Source organism: Chaetodon trifascialis, chromosome 1, assembly GCF_039877785.1.
Source record: "Chaetodon trifascialis isolate fChaTrf1 chromosome 1, fChaTrf1.hap1, whole genome shotgun sequence".
NCBI classification, from domain to species: domain Eukaryota; kingdom Metazoa; phylum Chordata; class Actinopteri; order Chaetodontiformes; family Chaetodontidae; genus Chaetodon; species Chaetodon trifascialis.
Genome location: NC_092056.1, coordinates 26,536,744 through 26,552,931, shown reverse-complemented (window position 1 = coordinate 26,552,931; position 16,188 = coordinate 26,536,744). Strand labels below are relative to the sequence as shown.

Genomic DNA, 16,188 nt, shown 5'->3' with positions numbered 1-16,188 from the left:
ATTGTCCGCAGGTGTGAGTGTGAGTGTGAATGTTTGTTTGTCATTACATGTGGCCCTGCAATCGGCTGGCGACCGGTTCAGGGTGTACCCTGCCTCTCGCCCATTGTAGCTGGGATAGGCTCCAGCCCCCCGCAACCCCGAAAGGGATAGGCGGTATAGATAATGGATGGATGGATGGACAAAAACAATAACCCTATAATTGTTTTAAATTGTAAACTGTATTATGATTGATGATACATACACACCTCTGTATGAGACGCTCGCTGACATAATGCTTTAGTTGGCCCTTAACGTTGACATCACAGCTTCATGCTGAACCTGAGCCTTTACCATCAGATGAACCTGAATGTAATTCTAACCTGAGCTGATGTTAAGATCAGGTACTTTCCTCTTCAGAGCAGCATTTTTTTTTACCAGGACTGCCTTTCTGTAGATTTTGTCTAAGCTGGACTGCTGACAGTAATGTGATCCTCTCCAGACAGAAGAGTTTGTGCTTGTGAATCTCACTTGACAGCTGTATCTCTGTGGTATTCAGAGATGCATTGGCCAAGTGCCTTTTATTTCCCTTTCTATCCACCCATCACCATAAACACCCAACCAAACCCAAAGTTGTTTCGGGCTTGCTATGAAAATATCTGCTTAATGCAGTCCACTGTGTTTAGAAGACTGGTGTGACTATAGATGAGTAAGTCTGTGATGTGGAGCAGCATGTCTCCAGAGGATGACTACTGATAATGTCTGTACTACTCAGAGCAGCTTTTTGTCTCAAAGCTCATGAAGGCAAACAGTTGTAGAGTAGAATAATGGATGTTCTGTATAGGCAGATGATATTCAGCTAAAGTTTGAATGCAGCGACTGCAAAACCTGAATGCATTTTTCAAAGTTGACACCAATTATGCATTGACTTGAAATGGAGGCCAACCTTATTGTCTTTACCATAATACTGAATATGATTGGCCTCAGATCAGCAACTCTTAGAGAATAACCAGGTAGGTAGTTCAATGTCTTCATCTGACCTTATTCAGACTTAAACTAATTGAATGTCACACCCATTTAGAGCAAAGTCTTCTTATTGCTGTACAGTAACCTAGAGAGGAGATTGACTCATAGACTCACAGCAGATGGAGTAAGCACGCCTTACATTGTACCTGAGACTACCTTGATAGATGTTAGCTGTATTGATGGTGAGTCAAGAGCTGGAGCTTGAAGTGGTGGTAAATTGAATTGGTAATATTAACAGAGACTCAAGAGAGAGAAGAAGAAGAACTTTATTAATCACACACATGCACATTCCATGCTTTTGAAGAACACAATAACACATCATGCACATGCTTCCTTGAAATTCTTCCTCCGCATTTAACCCATCCTGGTCAGTCCTTCCTCCACGGCAGACCAGGAGCGGTGGACTACCAGCCAACAGCGGCGTCCGGGGACCATTAGTCCCCCGGGCATCCCCGGGCGCTATCACCATTGGTCAGGTGGTGATCTTCTTGCATGTTTTTAGTGGGGGTTTTTTGTGGAGGATACCCCAGGTAAACATGCAAACTCCACACAGAAAGGCCACTTTTTCCTTGAGCAGCAGGCACCGAAGGCATGGTGGAGGACATGGGTTTGATTCCTGCCCACAGCAGGAATCAAACCTGGGACCTTCTAGCTGTGAGGTGACAGTGTTACCACTGTACCACCGTGCCATCTAAAAGTTAGTTTAAAAAAAAGAAAAAGAAATGTAAACCTCAAAAAATTTATTATACCATAGATAATTCTTAGGATATGTCCTCTGTGGACAATGAATGCCTCCAGACAGACAGCCAGATACTTAAATGCTTGACAAGCCTGTAGGCTGTTAACAGCCACTCAGATGGAAACAGCTGCTTAAACAAAAGTCCTTGGAAACATTTTTCTAAACAAAACAAAAATATTAAACAAAACAACGAGCCAACCAACACCAGCAACTTTTATTTTAAGGTTGTTGCAAAGCGATTAATGCATTAGAGGAATCTTACCTCGTGGGAAAAATGTGTGTTCCTGTCCTCACTGAATTTAGAACAGCAGTGAAAACCTGACCAGGATTTCATTTCCAGACTCTGCGTGAAGGAAGTATCTGTATACTCTGACCCTCTTCAGGATTGCATCTGGTTGGTTGTCCTTCCTGCTCTTTAACCATAAATTAGATGGGGAGCAACCAGAACCATACACATCCTGTGTTCTGTAATAGCTCTGCTTGTGACATGGACAAATGTCATTATATAGCACTAATGAATACGTTTAGTTCAATCAGTCCCTGCTTGACTCGTTAAATTTGTGAGGCGCTCATCTTATTTTGTTTTTTCCGTATTTTGTCTGATTACTTTCACAAACCTCTTTGTGAGAAAACACTGAACTGATGTGTTTTGAAGCTGTTTGTGCTCTGCAAACGTACTGTATTTTAGACATTGTGGTCTGTAATGAATGACTTTTCCATCAAGAAGAATTCCTGAAAAATTCAAATTGATTTGTAAATCATTTTTAACAAACCGGTTTATTGTGATTTATGAAGTGCTCTCAGCTCTCCACAGTCAGCTTACCGCTCTCTGGAACAGTGTGGCTTCATAATGAATGTCAACTAGAGGCCACTGTCAGCTGTGCCAGTGATCTGTTGATGTTGATGACATTTCTACTTGTTACCAATGCTTTTTGATCAAGCTCTCTAAACTTAATGCGCCCCCCGTGTTTTTTTCACCCACAGGCCCTGAACAAGAAGGAGCACAGAGGCTGCGACAGCCCTGATGCTGACTCCTCCTACGTCCTCACCCCCAACACTGAGGAGAAATACAAGAAGATTAACGAAGAGTTTGACAACATGATGAAGAGTCATAAAATTGTAAGCGCCATTGTCGTTTACTGTTGATTTTCATCTTTGCATTGATACAGATGCCAAATGTCACATTTATGTCAGTCAGTGGGATGGTGTTCATATTCTTGACCTGTCTGTCACTTCCTCTCCAGTCCACAGGCCTCCCACAGCAGAACTTCATGCATTTAGCACCAGGCAGCGTGTCATACAGCTCTGGTGCGGGGGGAGGGGGAGGAGGGGGAGGGGGAGGAGGGGGAGCAACCTCCCAAGCTCTTGCTGCAGCCACAGCAGCTCTGGCTGACAGTGGGATCCTCTCCTCGCCTCACACACACCTCCACAGACACATAAACTCTCCACAAAGACCTCCCAGCACCGGAAACACAGGTGTGTGTGTTCTTGATGATCCAGGGGGGAAGGCAGGTAGATATTTGACTCACTCTTTGCTAACTCATTGTGTGCACACTGAGCTGCTGACAGTCAGTCATGGGAAGCACAACAGTTGGTGCATGTAAATGTAGAGGCTCACCTTTTGTATGGATGGGACTTTGAGAGTATGGGAGGGCCAGCAACTGTGCCAAAAAAGGAAAAAAAAAAAAACACCGCAGGCAAACTGATAACAATTAGGAAAAACAAAGACCAGCAAACAAATTCTGACAACCAACAAAACCAGTTACGTTGGATACGTGTTACTGGTTACAGAACAAGCTGGTGGAAAAAGAAATCAAATAGCAATCAGTGTGTGTGTGTTTCTGTGTCTCTGTGTGTTGATCCTCAGGTGGTCTGCAGGGCAGTTCTGATTTGGCTCTGCAAAATGGGTCTGGACCAGTTGGTATGTATCTCATAGCCATACAGGTCAAGTGGAGTCAAAGCATGCCTCAAAGAGCTGCACAGCAAACAGCAAAAACACCAGCAAAACACACAGCAATGTAAAGGAGTGACATAAAATACTTACAAAGCATTACAAGTGAAGTATTTATGTGGAAGCAAATAAAGGTCATTAATATTCTGAGCTTGTGAAAAGGTCTTCACAAATAATTTCTCAGCCTGCAGTTGTATATCACCTTTTGTGTGCATGTGAAAAAATGATATGCACGAATCTGAATGTGAGAATTTGTCCAAAAAAACCCCAAAAAGGGTTTGCTAATGTGTAATAAAGTTTTGTAACTGTAGAAATATTTTGTGGATATCAGGTGAAAAATGAACACCTACACAGAATTCTATTATTTTGTAGTTTTACAGCCATGACTGAAAAAGAACATAATAAATCTTATGTATGTAAATATTAGCTCCATTAAAGAAGACTGTTAAACAGACTGTTTAAACTGTTAGAAAAGTAACTTTAGAGTAACATTGTGAAGCTAAAGCCCTGCATGCTGCACATGTCTCATATTGGCAAATTGCTGACATTTTGCTAGCTCTGGCTAACGTTACACTGGCGGATATCAGTTCTTCTACAGTTACTACGGCACACTGCCACATTTTCAGCTTAAATGCGACTTAAAGCATTTGAGTTATTCCAGGGATTCACCCCAGAGTCACTTTTACTGCTTTAGGTCGGCTGTTTTTATCTTTACTGTAAGGTCTTCAACCGTCTTTACAAACTGTCCTCATCTTCGTGCTCTTCCTCCTAGTACAGCATGTCTCATATGAACACTGCCATTATGTAATGTCAAGAGCAAGAAGAGATCAATTATTCATTATTTTCTCTTGTATAATATATAGCTGTACTTTCTCTGTTCCAACCTCATAACCTCCCCCCTGTTTTTAACTCATGTTCCAAATCTTTAAATATTTCTGAACTCAGGTGCACTAGAAAGAAAAGAGTGCAAGAGGCTCTGAAAAGATCCCTGGCAAAACGTTTATTTGAACAGGTTGCACATACAGGGCTCCTGGTCCATGTTGGAAGGCTCATAGTCTCTATCAGTCAGTAACTTGTCAGTCAGTTCTTGTGAGAGTTGGAATTTCCTCACCATCATTTCTCAAATGTCATTGTATTTCTACATTTCTGTGCTCAGTGAATGGTTTTGTGGGCTCACCTGGTGGAAGCAGCTTGGGGAAGATCATCCCACCCAAATCTCCCCCTCTCCCGCCTCCTGGGAACAGCCTGGTCGCAACCAGCCGCAAGACAGAGCTCCGGGTGGTCATCCCTCAGTCCAAAGGAATGATGCAAACACTGGTACGTGTGTGTGTGGTGAACAGCAGCATGTCAACAAACTGACAGATATGCAGCTACCTCCTTATCACCATCTTATGAAACTGTGCTTCTGAAACCGTGGTACTTCTCAGCTGCTTATGTACAACTTTTAAGACTTTAAAGTCCGAGTTTATTAGAAATCAGAACTGTTGGTGATGTTTTTCGAGACTGAGGGACGGTGGATGCGGACGAGCACAGGGGAAATAGATGATGCGGATTACCACAGAGCAGCTTTTCACAACAATCTGTCTGACACCATCTGGACCAGATGTTTGGTGACTTTGTAAATGAAGTCATTGTTCTTTTAAAGAGGAAAGGATGTCACTGTTCTGCTCTGAAGAATCCTGCCTATCAATCAATGTTGGCAAAGAATTGCTTGCATAATTTCAGGCATGAGTTGTTGGTGCCATCACCATTAATCCTCTTCATGAGCCGTAGTGCCTTTCAGTGGAGTCAGTTTTCAGTTTTCACTGTGAAAGTGTGAGTTTTGTTTCTCGCCCCAACACATTGTTTGCGTCTTTAAAGGTCCAGTATGTAGGATTGAGGGGGGTCTATTGGCAGAAATAGAAAATGATATTCATATGTATGCTTATATTAGTGTATGATCACCTGGAAATAAGAATCGTTGTTTTTGTCATCACCTTAAAATGAGCTCTTTATATCTACACAGGGAGCAGCTCCTCTTCCATGGAGTCCGCCAAGTTTCACCTCCATGTTTCTACAGTAGCCCAAAACAGACAAACCAAACTCTGGTTCCATAGAGGGCCTTTTGCGTTTTTCGTGGCCAATGTAGGTTGTCCTACACGCCTGAAAGGAGAGGGAAAGGGAGAGGGAGGGAGACAGTTATTCAGGACTAGTAGCACTAGAGGTTAGAAACCCCTCAAGAAACCATCTCTGTAATTAGCCTTTTCAGTTTCTTTTTGGAAAAGAGATGTGTTTTTGCTTTTTCTTGCCCTTTTAATTTAATTTAATTTAATTTAATTTAATTTCAGTATTCATGTGATGCTATCTGAGGTTACAGTTTCACATTAGACAATATTCTTTATCATAGAAATCTACATAATAACTAATGTTCGCTTTGTATACTTAGTATACTATTCACAGCACTAATAGCAGCCTATTGTTCAAGACAATCGACTGATAACTCTCCTGAACATTAACACAGAAGAAATCTGCTATTTTATTACCCTGGTTGTGGCATTTCAAAAATAGTTTTGGTCTATTGTGAAGCCAAAACAGCAAAGGCTAGGGTTGCCACTGTTAATCACATGGATGGACTATTTAGGCCTTTGGGGATATCTTAAGTAACTAAAAGCCTACAGATATTTCAAGTAGGTGGCAACTCATCCACTTTGTTAGAAAAGGAGTGCAGACTCTCTGTGGAAGCTCAAGTCAGATTTACGAGTGTAGACGGAGACTTCAGAGCCTCTTGAGTCTGTCTTTCTTTCTTCAGATTGTACATTCAGCATCTGTGCTGGGTTATTGAAGTTATTGATTTGCCCTTAACTCCCTTACTGTTGCCCTCCCCTCCCACACTATGCTCCGACATGATGTAACGATTAGCAAACAATGGAAACTGAGACGTGTTTTTTTTTTTTTTTTTTTATGGTGACCGGGCGGCTCCAGTATTCTGCTGGCTGTGGGATCCAGCAGACTTTTACATTTTGCAGTGATCCATCAGAAAAATGACAGCATGAGTCCAGCCTTTTGCGACATATGGTGTAACTGTTATGAATAGTATTCATTAAAAAAGTTTTCAGTTTCTTATCATTCTGGTCTGTCTGAGATGAATATTGCTGGTCAGTGGATGACAAATCATTTGTTGTCATCACATTTGCAGTTAGCATGGTCTTTTTCAGTGGTCTGACAGTGTTACATACCAGCTTTTATGGGCTGACACTGGCGTGCAGTTTAAATGCAGCAGAGCCATAAACAATAGCATGCTAATGTTTTCACGATGTTTAAGCCAACATAAGAGGAGAGTAGCTGCTCAAATGACAACATGCATTTATTTCTGCTTTTCATTCACTGCAGTAAACGAGGTTCAGTTGTGGTCAGTCAGCAGCTCCTCTGTTTGATCATTTTGAAACTGCCTTTCACTTCCACCTCCATGCATATGTGTCCATTATGCTTTAAGTGCTGTGTGTGTTTTGCACAAAAAGGCAACAACTCTGAGGTTGCAGATTTGCAGAGTTTCTTTAGAGCAGCATCCATAAAGAACTGAGCAGCTCTGACTTTCTTCACAGGCTGCATTTGTTAACCACCATCATTACATTTTAGCTGGAACTCTTCTCTAGAACTCTCTAGTGTTTGTCACTCGTAGTGAGGGGAATACCACAGATAACACGGCGAAAGAGTAAGGAAACAATACAATGCTCCATGCTGTCACACTGGGTTAACTTGATGACACGTTAGTTCGAGGCATGTTTCGGTTGGTTAACCCACAGTGTGTGTGTGTGTGTGTGTGTGTGTGTGTGTGTGTGTGTGTGTGTGTGTGTGTGTGTGTGAGTGAGTGACTTCATTCAGGGTGATGTCATAGCTGACATTATCAAGCAGGAATGCCAACACCCAGAGAGGAACAACACAAAACTTTTAATTATTCTTAGAAATGTGTCAAGTTAAAGAGCCACCAGTTTTGATTACCAGCAACTTTACTAGCGAGCATGAAGCGTGCCAAACCAACTTGAAGAATGAATTGCCTGCTGGGATTTGGGTTTTTTTGGATTAATTGTTAAAACGCTCAATCAAGTAAATTAGCTCTGAGGTTGTAGCAGTAAACCTGAGTCAGATTTCTTAATGAAACTGCTACCAGTTTAAATACAAAACACTTCATCTTGCAACGATGCTCAAAAATTAACCACATAATTTAGAGGATCATTTTAATAATTTAATTTCAATCACTGTTTACAAAATATGAAATACTGAGTAATGGGTCTGTTTTTTAAAAATGGATTTATGGGTTAAGATTTAGAGATTAACTAAAAAAGATTCACTAAAGACAGTAATGCAAAACATGAGCATTCATCAGCAGCTCGGTGCTCTGTTCAGACTTCTCTGGAGCAGGACGCTGAACCTCAGTGTTCAGGCACACTCTGGAAGCTGGAGGCATGTTGGAGCTGGGAAATGTGGGAAATTAGTAAGTTAAGCATGAGTAGATGTTGCAGATTAATAAAAACTGGACACACAAGCAGGTAAATTTAACATCATGCCTAAAATACAGTGTAAGAGTATTTGAGGTTTGATTTTTCCTTCAGAGGAATTTTTTCTCACTGGCTGTTGATAGACATTAGGGGAAAGTCAGTTTATACTGACACCATGTGGTTGAAATGGGGCATCACAAGCTATGTTCAGTAAAACTGAAATGGAAGTGGAGAAAAGCAGCAGAGAGAAGTCAGAGTTTAATGAATACGCTTAGTGACTGTTTATGTGTTTTTCTTTATTTTCAGAGTAACCAGAGGCTGAGTGGCAGTCAGTCCAGCCAGCCTCTGTCCACCCCAGTGGTCTCCATCACCACACCCAGTCTGCCTCACCAGAGTCTGGCCTACTCCGGCATCAACTCTGCCTACAATAACGGTACCTGATGATTACTAGTAGTTGTACTGCATTGCTGTCATTAGCGCAGCCTGAGGATCCAAAGATGCTGATATGGCTGAAAAAGACATTGAAATGTTACTGTTTTTGTTTATTTTATTATGATAAATTACATGATCATTTATGTGCTGATAAAACTTCAAATGAGAGGACAGGAGAACCAGAATAACACACATAACATGGAATATATTACCCACCCTACAGGTTCAGACATTCTTAGCATTTAGCTACATATGGAAGGCAGCACTCTTGGACATTTTGTTAGGGTTAGACCAACTATATCTGGGTTGTAAAATAATACAAACATATATAGAGAATATTGTGTGCTGTTGTGTTACACATACCATCTCTCTCTTTGTCAGATTACTCCCTGAGCAGTGCCGAGCTGTCGGGCTTCAGCGCCCCTGCAGGCCCCTCTTTGGGCTCCATGGCGGCATGGCAGCAACACCAGCTGGGCTCACTGGGGTAAGCGCCTGACAGTTAACCTTTCTCTCTTCATGACTAACAACAGGTTTTACTGTTTCACAGTTTGATAAGCATTTTGGTATCTTACATACTCTATTTACCCTACTTTCAAGATCACATGATGCACAGTGCACAGAACAGGAGGAGTAATATGTTCAGGGGAGGACAAATGCCCTGAGGAGATTTTCAGAGTCAGACTTGGATTTGACTTGCTAATGAAGAACCAGGTCCGTGGCTGAAGTAATAACCCTGATATGTTGCAGGACAGGTGTTTGTTAGACTACTGATGGCAGTGTCACACTTCAGTGGTGGAGAAAGTTTTCAAAGCCTTTACTTAAATTAAAAAAGTACTGTGACTCTGTGAAAGACACTGTGGCTTTTGTGACCTCTTGTGACTGTTATGGGATAAATGCTAAAACCGAGTGAAGCAGTAGCAAAAAAAGCAAAGATGCAATGTCGTTTATGCAGCAATACCTGACTACATTTTGCTAAAATAGCTAATATTAACCACCATAAGCAACTGGTCAACAGACCAAATAAGGCTGTAGTTAAAGCCCTGAGTGTGCCGAACAGAACAATGGTGCACTGTAATTCTTATGAGTCCAACTTTTCATTTTGTAAGAGCAGGAATGTGTTATCCCCTTCTTTGAAACACTTCATAATGCCATTTTAAAGTCCTGAATTCAAAATGTTACTTAAATACATCACATTTTATAAGATCATCGTGTGTTTTATATGCAAAATCTTAATTTCAGTCTTACTCAATTTTACTGATCAGTCCTGTTTTCAAATAAATGAAATAGAGTTAAAAGTACAATATTTACCTCTTGATTGTTGTGAAAAAGTAGAATAAAATGAAAATGCTCACATACCTTAATTTAAGTGACTGCTTGAGAAATGTGTTTATATTGCAGTACATGTTTCAGTATTGGCCATCTAGAGCGTCCTTTTTGCCTGCACGCCTCTTAGTTTGACCACTAGGTGGCACCATCACTCCGCACAGACAGCCATAAGACATCCTCCTCCTGTGTCCTTCTGGCTGTAGGTCAGGTAGCTCCAATCTCTCCATCAACACCAACCACATCAAAGCCGAGCCGATCTCCCCACCCCGCGACCACGCCAGCCAATCAGGGTACATCACCCAGGCTCATGCCCCTCATCATCATCTCTCCTCTGCCTCATCATCCACCAGAGCAGAGATGGGGAGGTCCCCTGCAGACAGCATCAGCTCCTCCTGCAGCTCCCACGAGGGCGGCAGCGACCGGGAGGAGCAGCAGCAGCAGCGGCCGGACTTCCACTCGCTCCCTGTGAGCCGGTCAGAGAGTCCGACGGTCAAACGAATGCGAATGGACAGCTGGGTGACATAAACCCTAGAGTCACATGACGACACCACGCCAGGGCAAACACAGGAAGGACACTGTTATGCAATGTGGATTTTATTGATGTGTTATTTCTCATTAAGCTATCTCTGTTGGTTTGTTTTTTGGTGGTCGCACGTTCGAAAAGTGTTGAGCAAAATTAGCCTGAACATTTTGGATGCGTCAGAATCATCTCATCACCTTGCAGAAAATCTTCAGTGGTACTTGCCAGGCCGCCCTTTATGAAATAGAAATCATTTAAGCATCACAGACTGATAATGTGGGTCCAATTGCAGTACAATCTGTCCTTTTGTTATCCAGCAGGATGCAGTACGGTGCAGAGGAATCAAAAAGGTGAGCTGTGTCAGTCACTCTGGATGTCTCCCACTGGGTGTCACCCAATTCATTTCTGATCTTCTCAGGGTTGAAATGTTGAACAAGTCCAACATGAAAGCAATAGTCCCTCCACATCATCCCTGCTACTTCTCTTTCTAAAAACACTTATTTATATTAGCCAAAGCAGTACGCTGTTTGTGTGTGTGATTTTATATTGTGCACAGAATAAGACATTATGTCATTCAGAGTTCAACTGAAAGCCATGGACACTTGTTCTTTATGTACTACCAAAATATGTCATTATTGTTTTGTATATACTATCTTTAATATATATCACTTTTGGTGTAACTGTATATTGTTAATCTGTGTGTTGTATCTGCCTGGGTGAAATATGACACCTCCGCCTGGTTTTACAAAAGTAGGTTATATTTTTGTGGATGATAGCCATAAATGCAAGGCATTGTCCTCTCCTTTCTCATCAAATGTCTGTTGGATAAATCTTTTTTTGTGAAGGACACCGTGTTGCACTATCTTGAACCCAGGTATCCAAAAATGTACTCAAAGGGTAAATTCTGGAAACTTATTTTAATGAACTATCTAGCTCTTCAGAAACTGAAGACAAAGATGCAAATAGATTTGATACCATGTGTGATTTGAACCTCAGATAAAGGTTAACTGAAATATATAGCTGCACACAATACTGATGCTTTTGTCATGCAGATTGATGTATAAGCCTGATTCCAAAGAAGATGGGACATTGTGGTCCAAACAGGTGTTTTTGGAGCATTCCACATCTTTCCCAGTCTTTAGTTGCTCCTGTCCCAACTTGTGAAACATCAAATTCAGAATAAGCAGATATGTACAGAGGTGAATGCAGTTGATGAGGTAAAATCTTAAATATATTGTCTTTGTGCTGTTTTCAATTGAGCATATATCAAAAAGAGATAGCACATGATCACATTCTGTTTTATTAATGTTTTACACAGAGTCTCAGCTTTTGTTGGAATCAGGATTGTACATTATTAGAACAGTGGGACAGTGAATCAGTTTGAATTCACAAGAATGCCCATGGACAGGTTGGAGAAATGAAGTATTCTGGTGTTGTTGGAGATAGGGATTTACTGAACCGTTGTGTTACTGAGCAGTAAAACATGATTCTGAGAAAATGAAACGTGTGGGTAAGTATGAGGTAGCACGTGGTGATGAGTGCAAGAGCTGCACCAGTAACCACAGGGGTTCACTCAATGAGTGGAGCATCAGTCATGAACGTGAACAGAAAGAGACAAATGAAAGAAGAGAAAGTTCTGTAAGCTTTTTAAAGAAGAAAGGAAACATCTTGGGCTCATAAACAATTCCAGAGTATCATCAGTCCACTCCTGAAGCACTTTCATGATACCAGCCTTATGAATGAGGCATCTGGTGTGTGGATGTGCCAGCTGCAGACCATAGATGGAAGATGTGACTGTGCAAATCACAACTGCAGAGGAAGCCAGTTCTTGATTCATGGGAATGCAGGAATGAGACCAGAAGGGGAAAACCAGGAGAAAAAAATCTGTTTACAGTCAGTTCTGTTTGAAAAGGCCGACACCGATAGCATCAGTATGTACTGGACTGTTGGTCATTAGCCTGTAATAGCCTGCTGGAAACAGACAGGAACTGTGTAATTCACAGAGGATGTTCTGGGCAAGTCAGATACTGTTTGTATAAAGCAGACCTGGATTCAACCAAGCATGTTCTGTGCAAGAGAAGTGGGACAAGAATAAAATGACCACAACCCTTCAGGAGGCAAGACATGAATGAAGTTGAGATGATGGCTGATGATCTATTGTATGACAAGATGGTAGTGTGTAGAGTTTACTTATGAGAAGAAAAAAGGTCGTGATTTAGTCTTAAATTGGCACCGTTCATTATTATTCGATACCATCTCATGTCAGTTAAAAATTTGGAATCTAGGTCAGTGATTGAAACTAAATCTTACTGGAAAAAATTGAACGTTAGCATCAATTTGTTGATTAACTACATACTTCGATTTAGTCGCATGAGCAGCTCTGAATCTTACAGAACATATCATTTAGGCCCAATTAAGAAAACACATGAAGTGATCAAAGTAATAAAAGTGTAAGAAGTGCCTGCTTTTAGGGAACAGAGGCGCTACAGGATTATACTACATGAAGAGACACCACACCAGCCCAGGCCTCACCCAGTGCACTGAGGTGGAGAACTGGAGGGTGGAGGGATTACATGTACCAAGGTTAATGGGAATGATGAGAGCGAACAGCTGTTTGAGGAAGGGATTAGGTTTATGTGCTCTATAAAGTAGTATAGCAAATAATAAGAAGCTTTTTTGCTGGTGGATATATATTTGAGGACTGCTTGTCTTCAGCTTCACATCTCAGTAACCTCAGAAGAGTGTTGTGAAATGACACCACTGAGTCCTCAAGAAGGATTCACTATTTTGTAGAACATATCTTCATTTTTGTAGCTTGAAGCGACTTCAGACAAACGTACAGCAGGATTTCTTCTGCTCAGCTGCAGGTATGCATGAGTCACTGTCGGACCTGCCAAATGTTACTTCAAGTCAGATCGACCATAAAACGTTCTAGTGTTACATCTGTGAAGTCCAAAGTGTGAAACGTATCTGTCAGACGAGACAACCTGGTTTTCCACCTGAAATGAAGGCTGAGCGTGAGTTTTAACTATCTTTCAGGAATTTATACAGCGCTTTGACTGACACTGAGCTTTAGCTAATATGCTCCGTCCTCCCATCCCACTCAAGTGAGCTGGAATGAGGGCCTACCGGAAAACACGTAGTTTCATTTTTGAAATAAAAGTTGGTAGAGTTGAGTGGAACAAACTTGTATTAAACACAGTGGATTACCACCATAATATCAGGTCAAATATGTTTATTAAACGTGTACAAAACATATTTCGCCTGCACATTATACTCATAGATATCTAGATTCGCTAAAATGCCTCCTTTTTATCTCACTATGTAAATTTTCTGAGAAGCTCTTGGGTGTTGTTTGGCACGCGCGCTGGCTGGCGGATGTTTTATTTTGAAAGTCGTATTGTAAGCGATCCTTTGTTGTGTGTGGCTTGATCTTTGATGCACACGGAGAGGAGGAAGTCTTCTCTCCGCCGCATATTTCTTCGGACGGTGCGTTCTGAGCGGCCACCGTCGTGTTTCTCACACCAGCCATGAGGTGAATGGGAAACTCCCGTCGGAGGTTCTTAGCAGCGGAAACAGGTAAAAGTTGACTTGTTGTTTCCTTTTCTAGGGGGCAAGCAGAACGTGAGCAAGTTTAGTTACCTGTGGGGGTCTTTGAGGTGGGGCTAGTCAGGTGAGTGCTTCTGGCAATACTTTTTTTTTTCTTCTCTTTTTTTTTCTTCTCTTTTTTTTTTTGTAGTTATCCACAGATTTACATGTTTCATGCAGGGTGATTTTTTGAATTTCCATGCCGGTGCGTTATTGAAGCCAAACTAGCCAAACTTTTCATTAACACTAGTTTAGGGTGTCGGTCCTCAGCGGTCCTCTGGCAGGACGCCGCTGGACGCAGTGAGAAGCTTCCTCTTCTGAGTTTGCTGTCATGTTTTCAGCGGGTGGTGTTTGCTGCTCAGTGTGTGCATCATGCCGAATGAAAGAGCAGCGACCTGTCGACTCACTGACTTGGTCGACATACAACAGAATAATTTATGTTTGCAGAGAGGCTGGATGATTTTATTTTCAAGATCTTTTTGAAAGGAGATTGGTGTGATTTAGAGAGCAGCAGGTCACTTTCAGGCAGCGTCCTTGTAGTGGCCTTTTCAGGATTCATTTTTAGGGATGTACTAAATAGCCGAAGTCTAATCGCCTACTCTCACTAACTGTGGAGCCTTATTGAGGTCATAATTCAGTGCGGTATTTACCCCAAGAGCTTCCAGCATGCTGCAGACGCAGAGGCCCAGGCTTGTTTATGTTGCAGTATACACAAGCTTGTAAGCACTTAACTAACAACAACAGAAGTTCGAAATCTGCTGGAACTGCAGAATTTTTGTTCGTGCATGAGCTTAATTTAATTTTTCTCATGTGTGTTTTCCGCAGTAAGCCTTAGTCTTGCACCATATCAAAGTGAAGTAGTTTCAGGAAATAGCCTCTCCTCTTGCTCAGACAAGGCTGTTATGTGGTTGCTTATCTCAGCCCACCAACTGAGAAAACACAAGAGTCAAACAAATTATTGTGAGAAGATAACTGTGCAGAAGGTATTCAAAGATTTTTTTTTTTAAAGAAGGGGCCATCTTGAGCTATAGGCAAGCCCAAAGTGGGGCCCTATAACCTGATATAAATCACTGTATTTGTTGTTTTATTTTATGTGAGGTAAAATTGCTCTTTGAGTATGTAGGGTCTCTAACTGTTGTCCACTAATCAGATGAGCACACCGGGCAGAGTGACACTTTGTGCAGGAAGTCAGTCAGTTATGAACTTGGTATCCTAATGCCAATTTAGCAATATCGCCAGTGGCTGCTCCTCCATTGAGTTTTAGTTTTGGTCCTCCGAGGGAAAAAGTGAGGGCAGCCTTTATCTGTCTGCTTTAGGCCGACAAAATCATTACTTGTTCATCAGTCAGATCTCTAAAATTTAGAGGACCCAATCTGCAAAAGTACTTTCATGTTTAACAACGGATTAACCCAGTATCACTCTAAAATGCTATCATCTGTTATCTGTATTCTATGGGGCATTATGTAAAACCAGTGTCTTTGTTTTTTTCAAATGGTGGTGACCTCGTTTGGGAATGAAAGTAGAAATATGTGCATGTTTCCTTTAAGTCATCGGTACATGTGTCAGCCTGCTCCAGCAGCTGCACTAACGATGGCTCGGGCTTACTGCCTGCAGGATCTCAACAAAAAAATCCTAACCTGCATGATTTATTGTAACAAAAGTTGACAGTTAAAATGTAATTAGGGTGAAATATTCTGACGGTATCTCAAATCTCCATATCCTCCCGACTAACACAACCTGGCCTCGCTCACATGGTGAGGCCAAGGCCTCTCCACGCTAAACAGAGAAACACCACGAGGAAGGAGACATCCTCAGTCTGGCATTCATAAGCCAGTTAGAAAACAGATGCATTTTGTCCACAGTCTAGCAGTCATAGCTTATTTATGGCAGCACACTTCTGGAGTGTTTTTTTCTAGTTAATGTGTTAGTGTCATATCATTGAAACACCTCATCAGTTTATAGCTCTTTTATAGTGTCCTCTGTCCTTTTTAATGGCTACCCTTCAAGGCATCAAGATATCAAGGGTCATTTATTGTCACCACTTTTCCAAAGCGTTACATCTTACAACACTGAGTTGCACAGTGAAAGTAGCTCCATCATGCTGCAAATACATAGAACATGCATGTATTTTTAAAGGCTAATCTGCATACAAATT

At 41.5% G+C, this 16,188-nt stretch overlaps 2 protein-coding genes across 8 annotated transcripts in view; both read left to right on the top strand.

Moving 5' to 3' along the window:
- Positions 1-10,668, top strand: part of LOC139335471 (myocyte-specific enhancer factor 2A-like) — a 43,789-nt gene extending 33,121 nt beyond the window's left edge. For 2 of the 4 annotated variants that reach the window (XM_070969093.1, XM_070969102.1), the window contains exons 4-10: positions 2,726-2,860; positions 2,986-3,217; positions 3,609-3,662; positions 4,849-5,009; positions 8,474-8,600; positions 8,981-9,083; positions 10,129-10,668. In XM_070969093.1, coding sequence (XP_070825194.1) covers positions 2,726-2,860; positions 2,986-3,217; positions 3,609-3,662; positions 4,849-5,009; positions 8,474-8,600; positions 8,981-9,083; positions 10,129-10,450 — 1,134 coding nt within the window. In that variant the 3' untranslated portion in view covers positions 10,451-10,668. Of the gene's footprint in view, positions 1-2,725; positions 2,861-2,985; positions 3,218-3,608; positions 3,663-4,848; positions 5,010-8,473; positions 8,601-8,980; positions 9,084-9,997 lie in introns of all 4 variants that reach the window. The other 2 variants (XM_070969117.1, XM_070969110.1) reach the window with 2 other exon arrangements.
- A 3,243-nt stretch (positions 10,669-13,911) lies between these two features.
- Positions 13,912-16,188, top strand: part of LOC139332836 (multiple C2 and transmembrane domain-containing protein 2-like) — a 37,888-nt gene continuing 35,611 nt past the window's right edge. For 3 of the 4 annotated variants that reach the window (XM_070964988.1, XM_070964979.1, XM_070964964.1), the window contains exon 1: positions 13,912-14,024. The gene's annotated coding sequence lies outside the window, so the exon portion shown is untranslated. Of the gene's footprint in view, positions 14,025-14,092; positions 14,119-16,188 lie in introns of those variants that run through there. The other variant, XM_070964971.1, reaches the window with a different exon arrangement.